This window comes from Syngnathus leptorhynchus, chromosome 1 (genome assembly GCF_054491065.1).
Source record: "Syngnathus leptorhynchus isolate UIUO chromosome 1, UIUO_Slep, whole genome shotgun sequence".
NCBI lineage: Eukaryota > Metazoa > Chordata > Actinopteri > Syngnathiformes > Syngnathidae > Syngnathus > Syngnathus leptorhynchus.
The window spans coordinates 15,775,596-15,796,909 of NC_141195.1; the positions used below are offsets into that span (position 1 = coordinate 15,775,596).

Here is a 21,314-nt window from a genome sequence, read left to right on the forward strand (position 1 = left end):
AACCCTCGCTCTAAACCTAGCCCTAAGAGTTAGGGTTGGGTGTTACGGTTAGACGCTAACCCTTACCCTATCCCCAACCCCAGCACTAAGCCTAGCCCTATCACTAGCACTAAGCCTAGCCCTAACACTAGCTCTAACCCTTACCCCTAACTTCAACCCTAACCCCAACCCAGCTCTAACCCTAACCCCATTCCTAGCCCAAGCTCTAACCCTAGCCCCAACCCTAGCATTAACCCTAATCCAAGATGCGCTCTATCCTTAACTCCAGCATTTATCCTAACCCCTAGTTTTAACCCTAACTCCAACACTAGCTCTTTCCCTTACTCTATCCCCAACCCCAGCACTAACACTAGCTATAACCCTTACCCCTTACTTCAACCCTAACACCAACTCCAGCACTAACCCTAACTCCAGCACTAACACTTACCCCTAACCCTTGCACTTACCCTAACCCCTAGCATTAACCCTTCCTCCAGCACTAACCCCAACGCTAGCACTAACCCTAACACCAGCACTAACCCCAACACTAGCACTAACCCCAACGCTAACTCTAGCCCTTTACCTAACTCCAAATTTCCATTTTGGTCCCACCGGGATTTGAACTCGGGTCACTGGGGTGAGAGTCCAGCGCACTAACCACTACACTATGGAAACTTGGCTTGCATTGCATGGAAGGTACGTACACGATATGGTTTAACCTACCCTAGTTCTAACTTTAACCCTAATCCTAACTCCAGCATTAACCCTAACCCAGCCCTTACTTTGACCCCAACCCCAGCCTGAACCCTAGCCCTAACTCCAGCACTAACCCTAGCCCTAACTCCAGCACTAACCCTAACCCCAACCCCAACCCAGCTCTAACCCCTTCGCTCACTTATCCGTTCGGTTGGTGAACGGGAAATGCAATTCACGACTCGTTCGTGAACGGGAAGTTAAGTCATTTTCTTCTTCGTTTTGTTTTACGGCGAGGTGGCACCAGCTTCAATGCGCATTACCGACACCTACTGGTTGAAGTCATATGAACTGGAAAAAAGAACGAATCCCTTTAGAAAGTGATTCCGTTCACTCTCGTTCACTGAAAAGATCCGTTTCTTTTGAACGAATCGTTCACTCACGAGCCAACACTATCTCCGATCCATTTGAGCTAGCGACCTCCTCCTAGCGGCCGATCGCCCCACTTACACCCCGATGCTGCAAGCAAGTCACTGCCGCTGAACATTCCAAACTGGCGGTGTGACACCCGCCCCCCTTCCCTCTACCACCACTGTTAGCAAGGGCTGCTTCCCTCCTGTAGCCCAACTATTTTCCAGCCTCTGGATGTCAAGACAACCACAGGAATGAGATTGTTCCTCACAACAGGTGAGCCTCACTTCTCAAACGCGATGGTGCACGTACGTGATGAGCGAATTAATTAGCAAGTTAGCTCAGTGGTGTGCGTGAATAATGTCTATTGCAGTGCTGTTGACGTTATGTGTGTCTGCTTGTTTGTTTGTTTGTTTGTGTGTGTGTGTTGCCTCAGTAACCTGTGCAAATTTAGAAAGTCACTAGTTTGTTTGAAGGGAAAGACACGCCTTTGTCATCTACCTGTATGATTTTTAGGAGACTGACGCACTAACCAAAGCCGAGTACGGGGCACTTATTTTCTACAATTTAGACATGTCACATAATTATTATGGAGTCAATGTTTTAAGTTTTTGAATTAGTTTTGCTTGTAGTATTGTCGTTTCGTGAACGGAAGTTTATTTCGCTGTTTCGGGACTCAGCTGTTAAAGTATTAGCTGCGCAGGGATACATGACAGCAGTTATCAAATGCAACCCGCGGAGTGATCTATTGTATGCTCGCTGGCAATGCAGTAGTCACAGTAACAGCAGACTTCACTGTTTATGCAGTGATAGAATGTGCAAAATGATATACAATTTACCCGAACTATGTTTGACAAAAAGTAAAATAAAGTCTGGCAGAATAGTATGTATTTGAATATTATGTATTTATAGTTTGTATTTTATTTCGAGACCTACCTCACCATGGAGACAGCAAACTTGAGAGACGAGTGTGTTAAATGTTGAGAGTGTGAACTTGAAATAAAATGTCCATCAATGAGTGAACTGAAATCATTTTTTTTTCCTGGAATGCAGGTTGCTATATAAATGTGTGTCTTGATCACACTTGTTGCTAGTTCATCTAAAGATATCATTATTTTTTTCTCATATGCAGTCATTAAGAAATGTACAAAAATGACCCCTAAATTATTAACTTTAATGAGCATGTGCATAGTTTCTGATTCTACTGAGGTATAGGAACATACTACTGTGTTGTGAGAAACTGGAGATATATTTTTTTAATCAAACATCATTGGACTGTGAGATAAGAGTGGGGTCAGAGGTGGGAATAAGTCACATAGTGTAGGTGCAAGTCATAACCAAGTCTCAAGTGTTGCTTTTCAAGTTTCCCAAGTTACTGTGACAAATATCAAGTAAGTCAAGTCTCCCCTAAAATTCAAGCAAGTCGAGTCAAGTCTTGCATTAAGTCGTAAATCAAGTCAAGTCTGACTTGCATGCTTGAAAATGAATTTGGCTTCCTGCTTACTTACAGTTTGTAATTGTGAACTGAGGTCACAGATAAGAAAATGGACAGCAGGTTTAATTAGAACCTTCTTAGTTAAATTATTTCAATTAAATGATGCAAAGAAATGAATCCGAAGTAAGCTCTGTGGCCTAGAATTCAAGGACATTCTGGAATGCCAAGTGAATTCCACTGCAGTAATAACCCTCAACATCAACACAGCAAACATGTGACGCGATATGCTCATTCTCCTCATGCTGCTGCTTGTCTCGTGACTTCATCTGCAATGGAACTTTGATGTCTACTCGAGGGAAGTGACTATTTTGCAGGCGCCTTTTGCGGTATTACAGGCAGCTGAAGTCTGCCATTGCGAGTCAACTGTTAAACTCTGCTTTAAAAAGTCTTTGATTCTGCGAAATGAAAACCAGATGATTGGCTTTCTTGAAACATTTTGTTACCAGTCAATTCTAAGAGGTTACTGTAAACAAAGGACAACAATGACATTCAGTTCTGCATATCTTGTCTGCAGTTAGCTTTAAAGTGAAATAATGCAAGTACCCATGTGATCCTCATCATTTTTGTTGACCGTGTTATTATTTTAATGAATCAGAATATGTCTATATTTTATAAACAAGCTCTGTATAGTGAAAGGCATAAAAATCAAGTCATCCTTAGGATGGCAAAATGTAACAATCATTTTCATAATTTGATATTTTTGTTTATTGGTTACCCTTATTTTTTTTTATTGCAAAATGGGTACCTTGGCTCAACTAATCACAACTTTCCAAGGTATTAAACTCATGCTGCACATACCGTAGACTGACGTGTTTATGTTAACCAATTTCAAACAAACTGAGCTGGGATTAGCGCTACTTGCCGATTTACTGTATTGCGACTGACTGCAACGCCTCATTTCATAAATCCATACGACAGTTGAATGGCACCCTTTAAATGGCTTTCAAAAGCTGTTTGACCCCTGCAGTGTATGCGCTTGTGAGTGCACAGCGGGTTCCTCGTCCCTGCCGTCCTGCTTATTCTGCAGCCACTTAAATTCTGCAGATGTAAAACAGACAATCATGTATCAAAGCCTGATTTTGATCTGAGCATATCTGATTTCTGATTCCGCATTGCAATGATAACTCGACTGGGCCAAGTAAGGGAAAAAAAATTGCAAAAAGGTAATTTGAACCAAGTGGTGTGAATCAAACTATTGTCTATCTTTGTTACCATATTTGGGCTCTATGCACACAATAGCATGACGTCGCATCCATTGCGGCTAATATGATTTAGCTTTTTTTTGGGTCTCGCGCAATATGACACCCGTGTTTTCATCGTCTCGAGTAAACAGTCTTAAAATGAAAGAAGAAAAAAAAATCCTCCCAAAAGCGGCACAAACGATGAGCTTTGTGTTCCAATGTGCACATTGTCATTCAACATCAACAATGTTTTAGTGTAGCAAGGATTTCAAGCCTGCAATTTGGATTGTGAGGTTTTTCGTGCTTCTTCATGTGTCACAGGCAGAAAGCCCAGCCACTTCCTCCCGTCTGTCTGTCTGTCTGTCTGTCTGTCTGTCTGTCTGTCTGTCTGTCTGTCTGTCTGTCTTTCCTTAACAGTTTTGATGCAAAACAGATTAAATGATTCATTCAAATACACATAGAAGACAATATTGTCTCTTTTTTTACTTTTATAACTGGAAATGCTAACATGAGCGTCTGTGTTGGTTAGTTGTCAATTTTCAAAATTAGAAAAGACTGAACTGTATTTTGGAGACAAGGGAGATGATGTGCAAAGAGCTTTTACTCATCTGACAGTAATCGCTGGCATCAATTTAATAAACTGATGTGCACAAATGCCGTTTTGTTTGTTTGTTTGTTCGATTGATTCTCATAAATTAATTCTAATTCAACTGGCAATAAATAAATATTGTTTTGAAATGGCAGAAGACTGCGGAAAATTCCTGGACTCTGCACCTCAGTTGAAACTGAGCAAAATGTCATCCAGGTTGATGTGAAAAGAAGGCAAATGGACTTTTTGGCTGTTAAAGACCTGGATACGCCTTTATGGAGCAAGTGGAATACTGTATAATGGTTTTCAGCAACCCATAGAATTCCAGTAGCCTTTGAATCACTGAGATTGGACAACCACTTGAAGGACTGCCAGTCAGTGAGTCAGATGTTTAAAAATGAGTTGAAAACAGCAGCAGGGGTGTTTCTCCATCCCCCGCCTCCCCACCATTATGTTTTGAGTATCATGCAAGCAGTCATACCCACAGACCGCCCGCGAAGTCACTCGCAGCTGTCCCGATGTCACGCTTCCCCAAAACGGGTCATTGTGAACTTTATATCATTTTGGACATAATTGTAAAGTCAAGTTGTGAATGCAACAATGTTCCCCATAGGGAGAACATGCTCTCCCACTTTCTAAGCACCTTGAGGCTTTCAAAAGAAGTCATAAATCTTGAGATACTGCTGAAAGCATTGCCAGTAAGTTTCAGTGGAAGTTTCCAGCAGTGAGGCAGTGCTGCTATTCACGGGGTGAGGAAAACTTTGATTCAAACCTAGATTCTTTTTTCCTAATCAGAGATTGTTTATGGTCTTGTGGGTGTTTCTTGACAAGAAGAAGTGGACGGGAATGTGATTTACACACCCGTAGGATTGGACTAAAAAATGCGGAGACTCTTCGACAGAGGACGGAATGAAAGAACTGTTTTCGAATATGCAACAACAACATTACGAAACTACAAAGCCGCCTTGTTCATTACCACAGTGATTGAGTTTTGGCGTTGTAGAAATCCACAATTTTTCTTTTTTTTTCTTTTTATTTGCATCACATTTTGCGTGATGTATCGTAAAATATTTCTGACTATATATGGCCAATATCGTAGAAATTGTGTGTCGTATATTCTTGTATCGTGGGCCACATTTCGTCACAATATTGAATCCTAAATTGCCCACCGCTTTTTTTCACAAATCTATATACTATTGCGCAATCCCCACGTGGGACTATCTTTTTGTGAAAGCTGAAATTTTACTTGAATCTGACAAAGTGGCCATTGGTTCCACTGTAATGTTTTATGACGAGGGTGCCGAATACCTGCTGGAATTCACTTTGTTGATGTCAGGTTCTAAATGTGAATCTTTTTTTTGGTCGCCCCACCCAGGTTGGTGTTTCCCCGCCTCAGGATTCATTTCCAAGCCCACGGCCTCTCTGTGAAGAGGACAGACAGTCCAGTGGAACTGCAGCACAGTGTTGCCATGGACACAGAGTCAACCTACTCTGGCTATTCCTACCACTCTGGGCGATCACGAGGTTCCCATCGGCACGGGTAAGATTGAATCCTCCCTCTCTTTAATGTTGAGCCATGCTTGGAGCTGCTATCGGGTTATCTTGCTCATCTTCCTCTGGCGTCCCCACAACTCTGCTTGACAGGCCTAATTTGTGATGGCTCTGCAGATAGGATGAGAGTCTGTGATGAAAGAGAAGCCCTTTCTTCTCACCATTGGAAAAAACTATCTATGTCAAGAGAAGACTTTTGGCTTGAATTTCAGACTTTTTTTTCTACAGGATGACTCAATTTTCAGGGGTCTTTTTTTCCCGCCGTGATTTTGTGACGTTTGCTGACATTTCAGAGAAACGCAGCTCACAACAATTTTCTTGGTCGTAGGCCTGAATGACATGTTAACGTGAAAACTAAGCACCGCAGCCGAGGTGTCAGCCGCTACATTTATCCATTTGGCCAAGGCTTCCTTACAGTAGAGAGGCCTTCAAGCAATTGGCAAGTAATTTGCAATGGAACATTGAAGGATTCCCTACTATGTGCTTTCTCCACGGCTCTTCATTTGGCGTGCCAAATCTACCGTATGGTGCCTAGTTTGAGAGAAAACAAGCTTTCCATGCCCTTGGCATGGTCGTCAGAAGGTAATCTTTACACACCACTAAAGGATCCCACAAAAAGGGCATCTTCCCCATCACTGTTGTCTAATTACGCTCTCAGAACCAGAAGCAGGCTTTGTTTTGTTCCTGCAAAACACACACAAACACACACAATAGCTTTTCAACTATGCTACATTTTCAGCACTGATGAATGCGAAGGGCTCCAAATTTAATTGACAATTCTGAAACTAATTTGCTCCAATTGTTATTATTTCAATATGTCATTATGGGGGTTAAATATGGCCTCTTAGCCATTGTGAGCATGTCAACTGTCCTGAATCCCCACTTGTTCCTGATGGTATGTCACCAGTAGGTGAATGAGGCAGCAGTGTGAACCATTTTGAATACCAAGGATGGAAAAGCGATATATGAATGACACCCCAGCGCAATTATTACAAATATAATGTTAATGATGTCTCACAATGATTAGAAAACAGATAAATGCAGCATTTTATTTCTAAAGCATTCTGCCATTGTTTACATCTTCAAATGATTACCAAACGTCTGCAAGATTCCTAGAAAATCCCAATGTCCCGTCTTTGGTAAACTGTTTTTAGAACAGGCACATGGGTTGCTCATGTGGCCCTTGGGGGGGGGGGCTACCCACTGGCACCACTTTGGACATACCAGTGAAGATATGAAACTAATGATGTGCAGGATGATGATGATGATGATTTGTAGTGTATGTTGGAATAGTGGAGGATGTATGGATAAAGAAAATCTGCTAGGATTTCTTATAATAGACGAGCACCAGAATAAAAAAAGACTAGGTGTCAGAACTGGAACGTGTCTCCTTCTGAAAATCTCCCTTAGTGGTTCTCAAGGCCAATTGAGCATGAATTATGGTACACTGCCGGAACTCATTGGTCACATGGGAAGTCTCCATTACGTGCTGGTCAGTGGAAAAAAATGTGTTCCTCTTGTTTTATGTGCGGTTATTGCACTTTTTTTTTTGTTGCTCTGACGACCACTTGCAAGTGAGGATAGCGATTGTCCCCCACGATCGTATAAATGCACTTATTCTAAGAGAGAGTGTTCTTCTAGAGCCAAACGTCCCAGTGGGCTCCATCCAAGGCAGAAAGCCATAGCCACTTGAGGGATCCATGCAGCAGACCAAATTGCATTAATCAGACTGGAGTATCATAGGATAGCATACGGTTGGAATACAAATGAGGCTGATGCATGCTAATGAAGCAGAAGCAAGTTGTGGGAAGGTAATGAAGGATATTTTGGGGGGTAGAGAGAAGTATGTGTCTTGTTTACCCATGTTCAAAACACTCCTGTGGAATTCCACAAAGATACACTCCAAAATGTGTCTGCAGCTTTGTGATTCTTTCCCCCGCAAAGTCCAAGCAGAGGCCAAGGTTTAACTCGCCTGTACTTCCTGACTACAACAGAATGATTTAGATGCACAAATAGATGTAGCACATGGAAATGTAGTACAGAGATAATGCTCACTTTCATTTTCTACTCCATAATCCTGCCATCAAATCGGTCTCGGATACGCAAATCTCCTTGAAGCCTCCTGCCCTCTCTCGGCATCCATTAATGATTATAATCAGTGATTATAATGACCCCAACCAGAACAGCTATGACATAATCTTATTTGAAGTCATGTTAATTGTAATAGTTTGAAGCCCTGTTGCATCCCCTCTTCCTCCTAGTTTGATTACCTATGCAAAGGAGGTCATATTTTCACTTTTTAGCTGTCTGTGCGATTAGCAGTCAAGGCTGGCATTGAAAGGGAAGCACAAGAATAGAAGCGGAAAGCTATGTGGCTCACACCCTCGAATCAAAACACAGCCCCAGTAGCCTGAAGCAATCCGAGCAGCGTCACTCATTGCTTGCTTCCTCCTTTTCTCCCAGCTCCAGGATGTCCTGTAACTCTGTGTTGTGGTTTGTTATCACGTAAGGGTGTAACATTCGAGGGTCACTTGAAGTTTGGGCTCTTATTCAAGGGCACTGTTTATTAGTGCAGGTTCAGACCTTTTCCTTGTGCTTTTATAAACAAAGCTAAAAGAAAATTCCTAAAGGTGCAACAATCGTTGATCAAATTAATCCATGATTATTTTTGATCACCGATTCATCATAAAAATGCTTTTTGTGTTTTTTCAAAAATTGTCCTATTGCTTGAAATGTCAGCTTCGGTAGTCCTCCTTGAAAGTACGGTGTAGTAATCAGAAAATAATTAACAGATTAGTCAGTTTTTAAAATAACCTTTTGTTGCAGCACTAATTATTATTGCTAACGTCAGGGAAAAAATGCAGTGAGTCCACCATGATGGAGATGCAATGAAATTAAATTGTAAATCATAAAACAGGTCCTATTGACACTCATGCAAGGAGTGCATATAAAAAGCCGACATATTTGTTCAGAAGCCAGGTTTCCGTGATTGACTGTAAAATGAGGCCAAGATGGCCAAGGCTATCTTGGGTCAGTCCACAAAACCCCCCAAATTCTTCAGGAAATGCTGATAAACATTCATTAAATGTCTCCTAGGGCGATGGGGGAAATGTAGAAAATAAATCCTGGAAGCATCTGACATTTTTAAGTAAATTATCTGACCTGACATTTGAGGATTCCAGAAACAGGCCCAACCCTTGATTGATAGTAAATTAGTTGAGTAAATGCTGTCAATATTACAAACTGCTCTCACACCTCAAGCGAGGGGGTTACTAATTTGCGGCAAATAACCTCATTGTGGTTTGAATTAATTCAAGAATTGTCATTTGGTGTTTTGGTTCCATATACAAGCTGGCCGCAGCCAAAATGTGAAGGAGACAGATGAAGGATTAACTGAGGCCTGCATGCCAGCTCCTCAGTGGTAATGGATCCACTTTGGGCACAGTGCCATGTTGCCACAGTGTTGCTGGACTGAGGATTCAGATTCCTGCTGCTTACATTTGACACAGGATTAGAGTTGTAAGTGCATCGGGTCAATGGAGCTCATATGTTGACGCGCATGTTTGACTTCTTTTGGGGTCAGAGTGCCCTTATTAAGTCATAACGAATTAAATCCAACCATGTTTGAAAATTAATCACTGATTGACTACTGCACATTTCCTAGCAGAACTTTCAAGCACGCCATCTTGTTAATAATTTTGGTGGAAACATTTGCTGTATTGACAGAGGAAAAAAAAGATTTGCTAATTATTTTTGGGAATTTTTTTTTTTTTCAGGGAACGAAGCCGGGATCGCCACAAGTCTCGCAGCAAGGACAGCCGCTCGGAAAAATCAGTAACTATTAACCCCGCTCCTGTCGAGCCATTGCTGGGTGACACCGCAGTTCGGGGCGAGCCGGTTCAGGTAGGCCAATCACTCATCGCAACTGTTGTCTAAATCGTGTCACATAAATTGAAAAGTTTTCCAAACAGTGCCAGTAATATCAACTCATTTTGGAAAAGGTTTGGCTGGCGCTCAAGAGACTTAGCACAAATTAAAATGAGATGACGTGTGCTTATCGGCGTTACGACAGGCCATCTGCTATTGACTAGAGGGGACTGGTCCACTCGTGGGCTGCATTTGGTTCGAGAAATGTTTACACCAATACGCAGATTGTAGTAAGTTGCCTCGTTTGTCCCCTAGATGGACCGTTTGTCATTTTGTAGAGAAACACGTTAATCCTGAGAGGGAGACGGTCAGTTTGTTGCAAATGCTTCTTTGGCCCCCACCAGAGATGGACTATGCCAAGCTGCTTAGTTGCTGCAACTCAAACTGGGTGTTCAGTCATCATGCATGCCAATAGAAGATGAACCCTTGCACAATATATATATATGATGGACTGTTTGCCAAATGACAAACACAAGGTAAGAATTTATAGAATATTGCATTTATTAGATTGACAAGAATTATTCTGCTTTCACGTACAATTATACACACTAGTATGTGTGTGATACAGTGTGTGTCGTGTTTATGCCTTCTTATCATCATCTGCTTTAAATTGTTGAATTTGTTAAGTATTAATATCTTTGTAAAGACCGAATATGTTGCTTACATCGCTTGCATCAGATGATACACGAGTGCTTTATTTTGTGACATGCGAGTTTCAATACAGTAGTTTAGTAGCCATGTGTTTTATCGTAATAAGCACCTGCTTCGACTTCATCTGCCATCTTGCCATACTGGTCCCTGTTTTATGATCCCACAAGATTCCAGTCGTTCTTATCAATATCACATCAAAGTCATCCTTCTACCTCGCTCCTTGTATGGGCGAATGAGTTACTGAGGTCCAATGATGACAGCTTGTTACCTCGAGGTCGTGTGACCTCGTCTGGCTGCCTTGTCTGTCATCGGACATCATACGCTTCATGTAGACAAAAAAGCATCTCTGAAAGTGGCCTGGCGCGTGAGTGCATAAAAACGGAACGAAAATCAAACGCTGTAATTATGTTGACCTACTTGGCGTCTACTTTTCCCCTGTGGAAAGCTTCGGTAACGTGCCTGCGTTTGTTTATCCTCGTGTTTAATTTGAATGGAGTGCTGCTTGCCTTCCCTTCCTTTTGTGTTTTTTTCTCCATACTGTGGCCTGCAAGGGAGCATTGCTTCTGGATTTACTCTCACAAGATTGCACACGCATAGTGAGAGTAAGAGCCGTGATTGCAGATTGATGTGCATGTTCGGGCTCACTTTATCCTCTTGTCTTTGAGTTGAGTATTCTTTCACCTTTGTTGAAGCAAACCCAACTAACAATCGCCTCACCAGTACCTGGCTCTTTATGCCATAGAGTTCAATAAAGTAAAGGAAGACAGTAAACACCTGGTTGAGCCCAGTGGGAAGTCGGCATTTTGTGTTCTACTTCACATAAAGAGGATCATCTTTGTTAGACAGGGGAAAAAAATATTTTCTTCAGTTCGACTTCCATTGTTGCAAATATTTGAGGAATCTCTGGCATTGTCATTGATTATTCTTTAACTGTGTAAAGGTGGCAGGCAGCTCACTTTGGTACTGTCCAGAGAAATCCTATGAAAGAACTCAAACAAAGATCTCCCTCAAAATAGACACACCCATAATGACACTTGGATTCAGAGAAATGTAGGTTGTACTACATGCTACTGGACAAAGAAAACATCAGTTAAGACACCATGCACTTGCCTTAGAAATCTCTTTGTGCTCACCATGAAAGATCAAATTACATTCAAAACGCATAATTCATTCTCAGCAGAAGTCAAGAATGCCAGTAGTAACTTCTACATACATACAAGAGGGGGAAAAGAGGAGTGAGAGGAACATGGGACGAGCTAAAACTATCTGGCTTACTCCGTCCGGCTCCACTGACTGACTCAAGTCACCCCTTAATGTGAACATGCACCTCCTTACAGAAAGGCAAAATGTTCTGGAGGACTGTGAAAGTCAAAGGAGATGTTTTAGTATACCAAGATGACCATAATTAAACAGTTAAGTAGAGCGCATTGCCAAGCTCTTAACAAAAATGATTTATGTGCGTTTGCCCATCTGGAGGCTACTTTGTGGTTCATGACAAACAGACGAGCAATGCCTTTATGATTCTGGGGGATGGATTCTTCCAATTGATGCCACAGTGATGGAAAACTGAAAATATACTCCTTTAACCACCAGAGGCATTGAAGCGTTTAGTTAATGAGTCGACTTTACTGCTCCACATTGACATTTAATCCTTAAAGTTGACTAATCACATGTTTTGGGCATTTTGGCTTCTAACAGCTAATTTACAGACGACTTGGCCAAGCTGCTGCTGTAGTCATACAAAAGTATTTTGTGGTGGAGCAAAATGGCTGGACAACTGTGCAGTTTAAAATCTGCCTGAAGTTAAAAAAAAAAAAAAAAAGATGGTTGCAAAAGAGCAGAGCGGTGAGCTTCATTATCTTTGGTACCAGCCGTACTTTTGAGACTGGAGGCTAGGAAAGAGAGAAGCGACATGAAGTGAAGATCCATCTTTGTTGCCAAAATATTGTCTAAAATATTGTCGACTGCGGCGCATGTGCGTAAATCTGCACCCATGAGACCACAAGATCACGATGGCATCCTTTCCATTCAGATATGTATTTTCAAATTGTTCCTGTATGTGCATGTCTCTGTTGTGCACCCTAATCATATATTTTTTTTTAGTTTTGGTATGCCAATAAAATTCGATATTTTACTTTTTTAATGTTGTTTATCTTAAAACGCACGCACGCTTGCGCGCACACACACACACACCCTGACCAGTGTTCACTGGGTCAGAAGCAATGGGCGCAGAGTGGTGCTGAGGCAAACGACGAGAAGAATGCGAGAGGACGCCTCAAGGGACAAATGGAAAAAAGGGATTGGTGAAGAGTGAAGAATACTATGATGGGAGAAGTGCATCTTCTAATCGCTATTTTGTTTATTCTTAGCCTGGCGGGATGGTGTGCACCAATGTTTGTTTAGTGTGCTACTCCCCCTCTCCTGTTTTTCTTTATCTATCCATCCTTTTACCCCACTGTCCATCTTTTCTCCCATGACAACTTCTCATCACGCTCACATTCTCCCCATCTCCTTCACTCTCTCTAACCTCCATAAAGAGCGCCCCCCCCCACCCTCCTCCTCCCTGAAACACACGAAGAGGCAAGTGACGTGCATTACCTCCCAAGGCATGATGGGAAAATTGTATATATAAAGTGGTCTAATGCGTTACTCGGCTTCAAATCCACATTGCGTGGCAAATCAGTCTTACACGGACTCGGTGAGGATTGTGATGGACCGCTTGGGGACAGAAAAATGATGGCTGACGATTTTGAGACGTACACGGCTAGTGCGATGGAGACAGGCGATGAAGTTCGGCAGGTTCTGGAGGTTTCTGAACCTGTAGTTGAGAAAGCGGAGATTATTGTCACAACCATGGAAGGAGACTCTAACCTTCCTCCATTGGTCAGCACTGGTGCTAGCAACACACCAGGTCAGGTAGGTCCAATAGGCCCAAACCGGCTCTGTTTTTGTATTTACTTTGTCAACACCTTTGGGTTGTTGTTGTATGCTGGAATCTTTGAGCATTCCATTCTTCCGTACTGTATTCAAGCTAGTAAAAAAGCGCAGATACTACAACAGCGATACTGCTTTAACCTGCATGACAAAAGGAGCCACGTCATCTGAGTGGAGATACGTTTCGTTAAATGCTGACCATTACAAAGATTTGAAAACATATCCAGCTAAATAGATGGTGAAGAATACAATTGTGTGTTTTTGTTGTTGTTGTATTTTTAGGTTTCAAATATTGTTTTGAAATTTGCACTGGTGTTGGAGAATTGACGCTCAACTGTGAGTGGCAAGCCAGCTTGTGCACTCTAAAGCACAATAGCACTCGTTGACAAGCATTGAAGCAGTACAAGCCTTGTCACGCTTCTCCGACTTTGGACAAACTTTTGATAGGGTTTGAGTGGCCTTTCTTCTCCTGACAATTTCTACAGACGCACAAATACACACATCTTGCCTCCCAGGGGTGAGTTGAGTGCACTTGTTCAACGTTTTGTTTGCAGCACACCGATTGACAAAGAGGCTTTTAATGGACAGTTGATTTACACCAGCTGTTATTTTTACTCCGCTCAGAGGAAAAAGCAACAATACTCTGTGAGAAGCAGCAGACATCAAGTTTACATCGACACTGTAGTGTGTTATATTATTTACACTCACAGTTCACCATTGGAGTCTTATCTAATCTGTGATTTTAGCATTCCTAACAGCAGTAGTGCATTTCTTATATGTAAGGAAATAGATAACCAGGAAAAAATTGGCCCAGGCTTAAAAGAAGTCGCTGCTGTTTTAAGAAGTAATTTAACTTTGTAATTTCAGGCCAAGTCTTCACTGTGGCTCATTCCCTCTTCTCACTTTTAATTGTCGTCTTGTTCCTGAATTGCTCTGGGGCATGTTCTGCTCTTTGCCGCTTCTTCTCCTTCACCTCCTTTCATGTAATGAAGGAAACTCCGAACCTGTTGTTCTGTCTATATAATTGGTTTATCCTGTCGAGAAATGTGGGTCACCACTGTCTATTTTTAATCTGGCAGTCCAGAACAGATTATAGACATATGTATTCACCTACCATAGGAAGTGTACGTGATTTGAAGAGGATTTATCTCCTATTTTAACGCCCAAAATTGACTTCTATGTTAGAAATCTTGGAGAGATGTTTTGTGTTTTTGGCATGTATGAACCCAAGCCAGACATTCCACCGTCTGCGTTCACATTTGAAATATAATTCCAGAGACCGTTTCAACTGCTCAAACATATGCAACAAGGTTGTACTTGTAACATATATTTTGTACAGCTTCAAGATACAGCTTACTTTTAGATTTTGAGACCAAAAAAAAGGGAAATAATAAGTGTACAAGGCATCCATTGCTTTCCTTCTTGCTACAAAATATGATTGTCAATACCAACCAAATATACCCTCAATTTTGCTTATTTTCTAAAGAATAATTATCAGTAAAGTTATTTTTTTTTCCATTGATGGCCTTGGGTCATTCACTGCTCATTTTATGAACATATTATTTTGCAATTCAAAGAACAAAAGGTGTGGGTGGTGTGGTTTAATTGAGTTTATTTAAATCCACACATTTTTCCATGAAGACATAATCAATCATGCTGGGTTTTTTTACAGGCCAAAAAAAACAGCCAGTGAGCAATCAGTGAGTCAATGTACACACTAGCAGCCCCAACCTTTCATTGTTATACTTTGTCATGCTCTTCTCACCCTGAGGCCAGAAGCTGATTTCTTTCCCAAAGCCCCTTTCCTCTGCCCCAGACAGCCAGACTCCCCCCCTCGTTCCCCCATCACTGCCTAAGGACTCCCCCACCCTCCCTCTTCGTCAGCCGGTGTTTCCTCCTCTTTGTGCCGCCAACTTGTTGTTACTGCGGTGCAAAGAGTCCTTATCATTGTTGTTCTAAGGGCTCCGCTCCAACATGGCTGACCTTCACTATCTGCGGATACAGTCTCACCCGCACGCCAGTCAAGCCCAGTTGGCATCACGTACTGTTTTCTTTTTCTGCTTTGCATTTTTGATCCCATCCTTTCTCACATGATTAGATAACGTCCTCTTTCATTCATGGTTTAGTAAAAAAGTAAACATAATCCAGTTCTATGATGCACCAACTGTCATGCAAGTGTACCGTATAATAAACGTTAAATTCAGAAATGAAATACGGATGATGATTTTGAAGGGCTGAAGCGAATGAATGTTTGTAGAATTGATTACTTTTCTGATTATCCCATCAAATAATTGAGTCACCTAACGAGAATAGGGTTTTCACTATTAAACAGCAACATTTGATTAATATAAAAAAAGGTCATGCCAACTTATTTCTACTGAGTCGTGTATGAGCCCGCAGTAATGAGTCCATGTGGAAAATAATCACTACGAAGCTTTGAGGCAGAGATTTTGCTTTGAATGTTTGGGAATTGTATTCATTGATTTTTTTATTTTTTTTATTTTTTATTTTATTGTTTTTATCTCGCTATTTTGGGGGAGGTTTTGATTTGGAATTATAGTGTAGTTCTGTGGTTGTTTTATAGATGGATGACATGCTTGTTGAGTGCTAATTTGTATTTTTTGTTTGTTCTTTTGCTTGTATCTTGAAAGTTAAAAAAAAAAAAAAAATCTAAAGGAGCATCTTGCACATTTTATGTTCCTTTTGCAGGATGACACCTGGGGTGAGACCACCACGGCCGTTACTGGCACATCGGAACACAGTCTCTCTCAAGAAGACATTGTACGCATCACCAAGGACCTGGAGGACAGCGTGGGGCTGGACTGCCGTCGTTATTTCACGCTCACCCTGGCCGTGATTCTGGGCCTCCTGGTGTTCCTCTCGCCGCTGGCCTTCATGGTCCTCCCCCACCTCCTCTGGCCAGAGAAGCTGCAGAGCTGCGGCACAGCCTGCGAAGGCCTCTTCATCTCTGTGGCCTTCAAGTTGCTCATCCTGCTGCTGGCCGTCTGGGCCCTTTTCTTCCGACCGGCACGAGCCAGCCTCCCGCGGCTCTTTGTCTTCCGAGCGCTGCTCGCTGTTCTGGTGCTGCTCTTTGTGCTCGCCTATTGGTTGTTTTATAGCGTGAGGATACTCGATTCGCAGGTGAGATCATGATGTGCTGCCGAATGCATGCTAAATATCCATGAAGGACAAAAGTATTGCGATGTGTGGCCTGAACTAGAAATGCTTGTAAGGCAACAGACAAATCTAACAGTCCTTTGAAATATATTTGAATATTCATGTGTTCTACATCTTGTCTACTAAATGCCAGTTTTTTGCTTGGATATGTAAATCTAGTGATTCAATGTGGTCTTCTTTGGCTTCACCCACCCGTTTGTGCCCTCAAGGATGAAGACTACCAGGGGATCGTACACTACGCTGTGTCTCTGGTGGACGCGCTCCTCTTCATTCACTACCTGGCCATCGTGCTGCTGGAGTTAAGGCAGCTTCAGCCCTACTTCTCCGTGTGTGTCACACGTTCCACAGACGGAGAGACCAGGCATTACAACTTGGGACAACTCAGGTGAGACAAGCAGCAAGCAATGGGTGGCTTGGAAAGTACAGTACACAAAACATGCTCTCGGGTATCCATCAGATGTGTTATTTCAAAACTGATTCAGCTCAGACCCCAATCTCCAACAAATTTCTTGTCGCTGTTGGCCCCAACAAGATGTTCATTTGGGGGCAATAGGAATGCCTTTTTAGGTGTTCCTTCTTGCCACAACTTCCTAATTAAATGGGAATGCAACTCCTCCCAGCTTGGGAGAGGTAGAGACAGCAACCTGTTGGATTGCTGCCTTTGTGCACATTCCCTTCTTGTTCTGCTTAATAATTGACTAAATGTAGCAGGGCCACTGAACAATGTCTTGTTTTGTGAATTTTTACACACACACACACACACACACGCACACACACACACACACGTCCATGGAGTGCTGAATCCGTCCAACTTTTCTGTTTGTCTTAAGCACTACATTTATCTGGACAAAATATGAGTAAATGCACTTGTACAAAATGTTGGGGTTTCAGAATAGCAGCCGTTGCAATTTGAAAATGACAATCTTCTAATTAACAATGTCAATGTAAATGATTGTTCAGCCCCAGTTTCCATTTTGAATGTGTGGGCTTGTATAGTGTGCTCAAATTTCCCAATTTAATGGAGGTACACATTGTGTGTGCGCAGTATTCAGCGGGCAGCACTGGCCATTTTGGAGCACTACTATTGCGACTTTGCCATCCATAACCCGGCTTTGCTCTCCGCCTCCAAGTCGCGCGCCGCCAAGCACCTGGCTGGCCTCAAGGTCTACAACGTGGACGGGGACCTCCCCTCGGCCCCCGCCGAAGGTGTGTGTTGCCTTTTTGTGGAAGCTCCTGCTGTGCCTTTAGCTCTTTTGCATGTCGTTAACCGTTTCTTCTCCTGGTATTGTCTCTTTAAGTCTTTAAAGCGAAACTCAGAGCCTATCTATTGAACAGTAAGTCAAATCTATTCTGATTCTTCTTATTTACCATTTATGCACAAACTGTAGGCACTTTGTAAATGTCCAATTTGTATTTGCATGTCTCGTCACACACGCACACTGGCATGGTATGCCACAGGTTAATGTCAAATATTCAGTCAACTGTGTAAATGTAACACTCAGCTGTTGTTAAATTATCGCCCGTCCTCAAGTGGCATCACTCAAGCCCACAACCTAGCACACTTTTATATATATTTTTTTTTTTTTAAATCCCGGCTTTTGTCTTTATTTGACCAGAAAACAGCTGACAACTTGTTTCCCCACCTTGCACCGCTTCCCTTTCCACGCCCACGCATCCACTCCCAGGCCTGTGCAATTCATTTCCACTCTTCTTGAATCGGTCGTCTGATTTAACTCAATGATGCCTGACAGGCAAATGGCTTTTTTGTATTCTTCCCTAGGAGTTGCAAATCTGTAAAACCTTTGGAACATAATAATCCATAGCAAGTGTCCAAGCAGTGTCATTCTAAGCAGGATGTGCCGAAACGCTCCCCGCTGCTCCCTCCATGAATTATTCCATTCACGCGCCTTCTCTGGCCCACTTGAATAATTTATAGTGCTGCCATCTTTTAACCTGCATTTGCAACAGTCAGGATTTGGCGCTAGATTCTACTTTTGTGGTGGTACAACAGTAGCTTGTGTAAAATATACACACTGGATATTTGGGCTGTCACTTTTGGCCTATCTCTGTTACAAATAGACCAGATAGTTACGCCCAAAGTTATTAATACCCCTGGCATAGAAATAATGTTGGGTTTGCCTGTATGTATGGCAGAGTCATTCTTTCCATCCTTCCATATGCTGTGACAGGCCCGGGGAACAACGCAGCTGCAGGAATGGCACACTCCCAGTCCAGAGCCATTATCGCAGCCGCCGCCCATTGCCGGGACTCCAGCCACAACGAACTCTACTACGAGGAGGCCGAGCATGACAGGCGTGTGCGCAAACGTAGAGCCCGGTGAGTGGGGTGGGGGGAGCAATCGGCAAAACTTGCGCAACGTCTTCATTTGGCTTGTTTTGTCAGTATTGTATGAATCTCTGGAATCCTGCCAAGATTGTAGTTTGTTCCTTGAACTGTTCATAATGTATTTGGTCATTTAGGTGTGAATGTTTGTTTGTTTGTTTGTTTGTTTGTTTGTTTGTTTGTTTGTTTGTTTGTTTGTTTGTGTGCCCTGCAATTGACTGGCAACCAGTTCAGGGTGTATGTTGAACTATGTTGGGATGGGCTCCAGCACCCTCATGAGGATAAGCGGTTCAGATAATGGATGGTCAAAATTTGTCGCTGGAATTCAATGGACTTTTGATATTCGTTAGCTCATTTATGGCGATTATTATTAAGCTAGTGGATGTTATGGTTCATCTATTTAGTTGTTTTGAATACGTAATGTGTTTTGTTTGTCTACGAACGTCATCTGGTGGAGTGGCTATAATTTGCTTGGTTCTTTTTTTTTTTTTAATTGTTCACTGCCAAATTACTGGTTGTTGTGAAGTGAATTGAGTTGAGTTCTCTTCCATAAATTAGTGCTCGTATCCTGAATTTTTGCTCGCAAGTTAAAGCTTATTGCTTCTAAATATGTATATGACACCTACAGTCCCAATTTCTTCAGTAGTGTGTGATGGCCAGATATCAGGGAACCAAGATGTCACCCTTTCACTCCATTTCGCTGCTAGACTGGTGGTTGCCGTCGAAGAGGCCTTCACTCATGTAAAGCACATGAAGGAAGAGGAGCAGAAGAAAGCTCCAGGAGATGTGATGGACCCGCGAGAGGCCGCACAAGCCATCTTTCCGTCCATGGCACGGGCCCTGCAGAAGTACTTGAGGACAACCAAACAGCAGCACTGCCACAGCATGGAGAGCATCCAACAACATCTGGCTTTCTGCATTAGCAACAATATGTCACCTAAGGTCAGATCTCATCTCCCGTCATCCTGAATCAAATATTGCGGCAGGTCACTCAATGTTCCTAAAAGCGCATCTTTATAGGAAAATCAAAGAAATATGTGACAGTTTGGGCATGAGCGTTTATGATCCAAAATAATTATCCAAACAGCCAATGTGTGCCCATTGTCTTTGCCTTTTTTTGTACTCAACCAAACTTTTCCCTGTCACTTGCGCAGGCCTTCCTGGAGAGTTACCTGAAACCAGGCCCTACCCTGCAGTACAGCCGGGACCACTGGTTGGCACGTCAGTGGACTCTGGTCAGCGAGGCGTCAGTCACCAGCGGCCTTAGAGATGGCACCGTCTTTATTCTTAAGTGTGCGGACTTCGGCCTGGTGGTGACCGTCAAGAGGATCCCCTACATCCGCTTGTCGGAGGAGTACATTGACCCAAAATCACACAAGTTTGTGCTGCGGTTACAATCGGAGACCTCGGTGTAGGTCTTTTTTGTAGGTTCTTTTCATTGTGTTTTTTTTTACGGATCTATATAGCACACAGTTTTTTTAAGTTTCAGGAATTTTCATTTTGGACGGAAGACTTGTACGTACATGTGATGGAAATAATGATCTTGTGATAAGCCTGAGTTAGCCGTGATTGCAACGTTTGGACAAACTTCCATTGGATGGACCAGATCATGATTTTCTAACTTCACTCGATTCACGGACCAATATATGCGTACTGGTCAACATGTTTTGGAGTCTCAATCAACCCTGTCGCCGCTTCAGACCATCTTCACGACTATGCACAGACATACCTCATGTCCACCACGGCTGAGTACACAGCAGGATAGTTTTATCTAATGAGGTGGAAAAGAAGCAAGTTCTCAAAAGAATGAGATTTCAAAGTCACTGAGAACGTGTGGTCGGTCACATCTCCAGATGAGGGTTGCATGCTACTGCCACCTGGTGAGCATTGAACACAACTACTGAGTGGTGAACTTGTGGATGCCAATACACTGTATGTGTTTATGTATACACAGACTCGATGTATGTATGTACAGAATATTTGTTAACTTGTATTGTTATCTTTTTAAAATGATGGCCCAAATCTCTTTTTTTTATCAGAAAACACAAAAAACGAACCGCACACTGATATTGCATGGTTTAATAATAATTTCATTTCTGGGGTAGAATTGAATAATCTGTTTAATGAGAGATGTGGCAAATTTTTAGCTGAAGTAACTAAGCATCACGAGGACGTGCGGAAGGCAAAAAATATTCAAATATGACTTGTAGGCCATTATGTTAAGAAGGTGATATGTCACTCGCTGTCCGCTTTTTTTTATCACCGTTTGTCACGCTCTTACCGATTGACGGTGTGCCTGTGTGAAATACAAGAACTTTGACACGGGCCTTTGTATTGGGGAACAAAATTAAAACCCTTTTATGGCCGTTTGTACAATTGCTGT

At 42.3% G+C, this 21,314-nt stretch overlaps 1 protein-coding gene across 2 annotated transcripts; it reads left to right on the forward strand.

Moving 5' to 3' along the window:
* Nucleotides 1–1,059: 1,059 nt before the first annotated feature.
* LOC147062170 (vang-like protein 1) lies at nucleotides 1,060–21,307 on the forward strand. 2 transcript variants are annotated; one of them, XM_085923303.1, is made up of 10 exons: nucleotides 1,060–1,359; nucleotides 5,724–5,888; nucleotides 9,676–9,802; nucleotides 16,121–16,552; nucleotides 16,798–16,973; nucleotides 17,634–17,794; nucleotides 17,887–17,922; nucleotides 18,778–18,925; nucleotides 19,639–19,873; nucleotides 20,086–21,307. In XM_085923303.1, the coding sequence occupies exons 2-10, from the start codon at nucleotides 5,818–5,820 to the stop codon at nucleotides 20,344–20,346; spliced, it is 1,647 nt and encodes a 548-aa protein (XP_085779429.1). In that variant the 5' UTR covers nucleotides 1,060–1,359; nucleotides 5,724–5,817; the 3' UTR covers nucleotides 20,347–21,307. The 2 variants fall into 2 exon arrangements, with proteins under 2 accessions (XP_085779429.1, XP_085779438.1); XM_085923312.1 differs by lacking the exon at nucleotides 17,887–17,922 and having other exon boundaries at nucleotides 1,066–1,359.
* The last annotated feature ends 7 nt before the right edge of the window (nucleotides 21,308–21,314 follow it).